The 6,895-nt window shown below is 48.7% G+C and overlaps 1 protein-coding gene across 2 annotated transcripts in view; it reads left to right on the top strand.

Moving 5' to 3' along the window:
- Positions 1–3,391: 3,391 nt before the first annotated feature.
- FAF1 (Fas associated factor 1) overlaps positions 3,392–6,895 on the top strand; it is a 218,339-nt gene continuing 214,835 nt past the window's right edge. For both annotated transcript variants that reach the window (XM_018552460.1, XM_018552459.1), the window contains exon 1: positions 3,392–3,701. In XM_018552460.1, coding sequence (XP_018407962.1) covers positions 3,657–3,701 — 45 coding nt within the window. In that variant the 5' untranslated portion in view covers positions 3,392–3,656. The remainder of the gene's footprint in view (positions 3,702–6,895) is intronic.

Here is a 6,895-nt window from a genome sequence, read left to right as displayed (position 1 = left end):
CGCTTACATGTCTTACTTTTCTCCTCTTTTTTCTCTCTCCACACACACACACACACACACACACACACACACACACACACACACACACGTAGGGGTCATGCAAAGTGTCTTATAAAACTGGTTTAAATTGAAAACTGAGTAATATTATTACAGGTATTTTATACAGTACTCAAAATGTACTCTATATGCTGGCGGAACATTCATAAATCAGCCGCCTCATATTTTTGCAGCCAGCAGTTATCTCTCACATGCAGGGCCGGATTTACTCTCTCTGCTGCCCCAAGGCCAGGTTCCTCAATGTGCCCCCCTCCCCAGCAAACCCCCACCAATGCAGAATGGCAACCAGATGGCGGGGGCGGCTGTGTTGGTTTTAATTTTTTTAAATCACTTTTGTATTTATTTTTTACTTTTTTATAATTGTTTTTATCTTATTATTTTCTACTTTTCTATCACTTTTTCATTTTAATTATTATTATTTTTACTTTTTATTTATTTTCAAATTTGTTTATCAATTTTTTTTAAATTTAATAAAATGTTTTATTTTAAAGCCTGTGTGATAGCATTTGGAGTTGACAGGTTCTCTTTATTGAACCTGTCATCTCCAATACAGGAGTTTGAGCACAGCACTGTGCTGGCTCTCCTGTGACAGCTCACATGGGAAGGCTGGTTGCCCAAAGCAGGGCTGAATGTAGAAACAAAATACCCGCCCGGTGCCCGGAACTGCATGCCCCAGGCATCAGAGATAGGAGTTCAACACCCCTGCTGCCCCTCTACTCCCTGCTCCCCCGAGCCCGGGTCTCGGTGGCCTTGTGGGAAATCTGGCCCTGCTCACATGCTAGTTCCTGTGTTGAACAAATTTACAGCCCTCAATAACTCAAACTTAAAGCAGTATTAAAGGCTGGTCGTTTTTTACCTCAATGCATTCTCTGCATTAAATTAAAAAACGACCAGTGCCTTGTTGTGTTCCCCTGTCCCCCTCCCCCCCACGCTTACCTGTGTCACCGCCGCTACCAAGTAATGTAGCTGTATATTTATTTTTTGCCATTACCGTGACCCAACAGCAAAAAATCCCCCAAATAAATTCTCCTACTCCTGACATTCAAGGCAAAACCAAATGTGTCTGAGTTTATTGTTGTTTGTACCTGTAGCTGTCACTCAAAATTTTACTGCTAAACACAAATTAAACTCGTTTATTATATAATCTTTGAGTTCAACTTTCCATTAGCAGCACAACTATGAGCGCAAAAATTGTCTAACTTGTGCACACCGAGAACATGTTCATATTTCACATTTCTGCACCTTCAAACCTCATTTCAGCCCCAATGTACTTTAGGCCTCAGATCAGCCCCAAAGCATACACTTCAGACTTAAGATCAGTCCCAATGCACTTCAGACCATAGATCAGCCCCCCATGCACACCGTACAGACCTCAATTCAGCCTCAATACATGCACCTCAGCTCAGCCCCAATACATGCACTTCAGATCAGCCTCAATACATGCACCTCAGACCAGTCCCAATACCTGCACTTCAGATCAGTCCCAATACCTGCACTTCAGATCAGCCCCATGCACATACTTCAGACCTCGGTGGGCCTAGGGCAGGGGTCAGCAACCTTGAACACTCAAAGAGCCATTTGGACCCGTTTCCCACAGAAAAGAAAACACTGGGAGCCACAAAACCCTTTTGACATCTAAAATGAAGATAAGACATCATATATCGGTTATTACCTTTATGCTATGTATAGTATGTATATAGGTATATGTGGGCTTAGTAACGCACTGGACTCTGGGCTTAACTGAGACCCTGCAGAGCACACCAGAGATCCTGCACAGCCCATCTGAGACTCTCTATGGTGGGCTCCACAGGGCCTCAGGTGGGCTGGTCGCCGGGGTCCCTTTCCCTGTACCTCCTCCCAACTCCTCTTACCTGTTGCTGCTGGGGCCTGGCCTCCTCCACCCCCTCCCCTGTCACCTCTGCCATGCCGCCACTGGTACAGCTGATACTCATGTAAGAGGCCCCCCTCACATGGGTACTGGCCGTGTCCCCCCTGATGGCGGTGTTCTATCAAAGTTTGTGACTACGTTACAATGTGTGACCGGTGACGTGGTCACACATTTCAATGTAGTCCCGCCCAGTTTTTTTGGCGGGGGAATGTGTGACCACCAATAGGTGAAGCATTCCAGCGCTTTCTCAGGTGTTCCAGTGCAGAGCGGCATCGCAAATCGCATGTGCAGGAGAACCGATCTGCCCTGGAACAGCTGATCGTTCCTGAAATGTCACTTGACTCTGCGACTGCGATCTCACATTCCACCGCACTCACAAAGTCGGATAGAAGTGACATTTCAGGACCGATCAGCTGTTCCAGGGCGGGTCGGTTCTCCTGCACATAAGATTTGCAATGCTGATCTGCCCTGGACAGGGAGCCGCAGCAGGGGGATGAAAGAGCCACATGCGGCTCCGGAGCCGCAGGTTGCTGACCCCTGGCCTAGGGGGATGTCAATTACAGTCAATGCCCTTGGGTGCCAGTGGAGAGGCAATGAATGGATATGCCGGGGGTTGCTGACCCCAGTGTTACATTATCAATGGACACTCAATGGCTAAAGAGAGAAGTTGGATGCAGAAGACGCAGAGGAGAAGATGGCAATGGTGGAGCAGCCAGGGGACAGCACGCAACTGTCAGCATGGGGCGAGATTAGCTGCTTCCCAGGACTGCATGCATGTGTGGTCTTTGCAAGCATAGAGCCACTTTCACCCATTCACTACTGTGGGTGGGTGGCTGTATGCTGCAGCTGTGTAATCCCAGACGAGGAAATAGACCCACAATTTACGTTCTACGCAGGGTGGGCAAACTCTTGCCCTTCAGCTGTGGTGAAACTACAAATCCCATGATGCTTCTGTCTCTGGGACTCATGCTTGTGGCTTCGAGAATCTTGTAATGCCTCATGGGATTTGTAGTTCCGCAACAGCTGGAGGGCCAGAGTTTGCCTACCCCTGCTCTATGGCCTCCTGCGCTCATGTGCAAAAAGCAAAAGTGATGTCCAAAAAAAAGCATCCTGTGCATGTCAACAAAATAAGTGAAAAGACAAGTAAACCGCATGAGAGTATCTATGTCGAAAGACATTTATTATCACTTTAAATATGGAATGTATAGAGAGCTATTAGATCAAAGGGATGTCCGTGAGAGGTGACAGGAATCTGGTGCCCAGTGATGGCCAGCTGGGGCTCCTGTGTGCTCAGGGGCCCGGGGATCTCGTCTACTCATCACTCCGCCTCACACAGACAGACAGACAGACAGCCTGCCGCCGCTGACAGCTCACAGACGCCCCGCCTTCTCCACTCAGCCCGTCACGCCTCCCCGGTTACCATGGTGACCGCGGCCAGAAGGGAGGCCTGGTTACGTCACGTGACCGTAGCCGCCGCCAACCGCCTGTCATTGCGACCTCGGTGACGAGCAAAATGTGCGACAGCGCCGTGCGGCGGAGGGAGAGCAGACAGCGGCTGGCAGCGGAGACACAGAGAGCAGCAGGCCGAGGATCAGGCTAGAGGAACCCAGAGCACAAGGACAGGCCCCGGGGGCCCAACTGGGGGTTCATGATCTGCTAGCCGTAGGATCCCATCACTGACACCCGCCTAGCGGCTCCACTGAGGGTGGACATGGCCTCCAACACTGACAGAGAGATGATCCTAGCTGATTTCCAGGTACTAGGGACACCATCCCCCCCACCCTTCTGTTATACTGTATAGCCTGTACGGCACTAGCAGTGCTGGGGAGCTACAAGTCCCAGCATAATCGGCAAGACATGATGGCACTTGTAGTTCCCACACAGCTCGGGGGCTGCCCATACATACACAGGCATAGAGAGCTGTCTGATGTCTGTGGGGGCTGGTGATAGATTTGTCCGTCTGTCTGTCTGTCGTGATGGCTTGAATTGTTGACATGGCAAGGTGGTGGTGGGGGAGATCCAAGTGGTCAGATGAGAACCACATAAGACAGCCATTGTGTGACAGATGTACCAACCTAGCTGTTTGCAGTCAGACAATAGAAAAGTTTATTATTTACACAACCGGCTTGCGATTGGGTGTCTTTAAAATGTCTAAAGTAAAATCTTTGTTGTTTTTTTTTTCTATTTTGGATAGAGTAAGGAATGGGAGAATTCCCATTGGGAGAATCTCCCTTCACTTCCTGTCCTGTAGATACCAGAGGAAGTAATGGGAAATCCCTTCAATGTGAGAGAAACTGAACGATGAGTTGAGTGAAAAGCACTCACCTCATAGTTCTCCTTTAAGCTGGCCATACACGACTTGACTTGCCACGGAGTCTTGCTCCACAATTGATTTAAAATCAAAGGTGCCGGGTGGAAAATTGTTAGCTGAACAGTGACAGCGTCCTATCAGCCGCAGTCACTGCTCATGTAATCTGACAGCTGTGGGTCTCAAGTGTCAGATTACAGTAACTGGGTTGTATTATTCGCTGTTTAGGGTGGATGGAGGAATCAATTGATTTTCTTTGTTCAGTCTATGGGGGGTTTGAATGATGGAAAACAAAAGCTGGCCATACACCTATAGATGATCTGCAGATTTTCTATGGTCAGATGGAAAAAGTACCTGCATTCAATCAGATTGTTCCGGTGTTTTTGGCCGACCAGCAAGATACTGAAGCTTGGCCCAGCGGGAGATTCCTCCAGCCACACAGTTTAGTGTAGATGGAGGAATCGGTTGCACTTTTTCCTTCTGACCACAGAAGATCTGCAGATCATTTATAGGTTTACGGCCGGCCAAAGGCCAGTTTCCAAGTTTCCCCATTGACAGATTGGCCCAGTATTCCTGTTGTAGTGACAACTCTGTATATCTGCTTTTTCTGGCTCAGGGAAGATGGCTGTCAGGAGAAATGGAGGGGGGACTTTTCACAACGAGGACAGAAATATAACTGAAAACCTGACTGGGCTTCTAACCCATCAGCACGAATAAAACTAATGTCCTGGCTCTAGATTCACATTAAAGATGAACTCCAGGAAGATATAAAATACACAAATGAGTGCAGATCTGTCATCATTAACACATCATTAAATTCATTTTTTAAACGCAAGCAGCTTGGGTTCCTGAACATCACCTGGTATCAGCCTCTCCCGGTGCCTGTACAACAGGGCTTAGACTGGGGCAGGGAGAAGCAGCAAAAGAAGCGCATCGTTTGTGCTACAGTGCAAGGAACATGCTCATAGGAGGAGAGAGAGAGATGAGCGATCAGTCTGCTGCTTCTCCTTTTACAGTGGGGTGGGCTGGTGATGAGTAAGTGTTGGTGAGCTCATCAGTCTGCTACTTCTCTTTTCACTGTCCAGTCACTTAGGGGGAGGGGACCTGTAAGTGAAAGTAAAACTGCAGCAGAGAAATATCAGGTCCCCATCCCCTGTTAAATAGGTCTGTGCTGTGTAAATTTCAGAATTGGGTAGACTGAAATACAAACAGCCCCCCCATATATGTATTTAGCGTTTTTGCTTTGATTTCAGTGGCACTTCCTGTTCTTTAGACCTCTGAGCCCCTTTAGATGAGATCACCTGACGGGGCGATTTTGCCACCAAAAACATAGTCTGTTCTTTTGTAAAAAGGACCCTCCAAAGAAACAGTAATAATAATACTCGCAAGTCCCATTATTTCGGTATTTGCCCTTTTTAAGGACTACACCGGCCAAAGAATCTTCAGCTTCCCACACACATCCAGGAGTGTTGGGTCCCTGCGTCCCCCTCGGATCTGCGCAGTGGTTCCACCTGCCGGCTGCCACATCACTCCAGGATATAGCAGTGGCACAGGAAGGTGGGAGGAACCACAGCGGCCGGGGGGTGGGGGGGACTAGGCATCCAACACCACTGGAGGTTTGTCAGATGCTGAAGATTCTGCGACCGGTGTAGCACTTCTACGCAGTCACGTGTGGCAGGACAGGTTGTTGTTGTCATGGTGCAGTTGCTTTTAAAGCTGAACTCCACGAAATAAAAAAACAAAATCTACCCATTGCGGTGGGGTCCCCCCTGGACTGCAAGGGTTAAATGCACATTTTTGCCTGGGGTACCATTTAAAAAGCACTTTTACCTACATTATCCCCCAACAGCTGCTGCTCTGATGCTCCGGGTTGTGGAAGAGCCGTCGTCCTCACTCGCAATGCTGGACTGATGGTCCTACATTGTACACGGTGACCTCGGAGTCTGATAGCCAGATAGAGCGTCAAAGAGAAGTGGCTTCAGGGGACAGAGAACAGGAGCCTGCGGGGGTGTCGGGTAAAGTAAAGCTGCCCATACACCTATAGATTATCTGCAGATTTTCTATGGTCGGGCCCGCTGGCTCTAAAAGCACCTGAACATTGCCTGCATCCAATCAGATTGTTCAGGTATTTTGAGAGCCAGCGGGGCCAACCAGCAAGATACTGAAGCCTGGCCCAGTGGGAGATACCTCCAGCCACACAGTTTAGCGTAGAGGGAGGAATCTGTTGCACTTTTTGCATCTGACCATAGAAAATCTGCAGATAATCTATAGATGTATGGCCAGCTTAAGTAAAACTTTGTTCAGTGGTACCTTAGACAAAAACAAACATCTATTCTCGAGGCAGGCAACCTTGACTCTCCAGCTGCTGTGGAACTTCAAGTTCCATGAGGCATTGCAAGACTCTGACAGCCACAGGTATGACTCCCACAGGCATGATGGGAATTGTAATTTTACCACTAATCAGGCGGCCCTGATCGGATGCCCAGTGCAAGTCTATGGGCAGCCGTGTATAAACGGACGTGCATCCGTTTTCACCCAGTTACCCTGCCTCCGGCCCGGTCCGAGAAAAACAGACAGAACAGTGTTCCGTTTTGACGGACTGGATCGTGCCGGATCGGGGGGGGGGGGGGGGGGGGGGGGGG

This window comes from Nanorana parkeri, unplaced genomic scaffold (genome assembly GCF_000935625.1).
Source record: "Nanorana parkeri isolate BGI_ZX_2015 unplaced genomic scaffold, ASM93562v1 scaffold89, whole genome shotgun sequence".
NCBI classification, from domain to species: domain Eukaryota; kingdom Metazoa; phylum Chordata; class Amphibia; order Anura; family Dicroglossidae; genus Nanorana; species Nanorana parkeri.
This window is presented reverse-complemented; position numbering and strand designations above follow the sequence as displayed.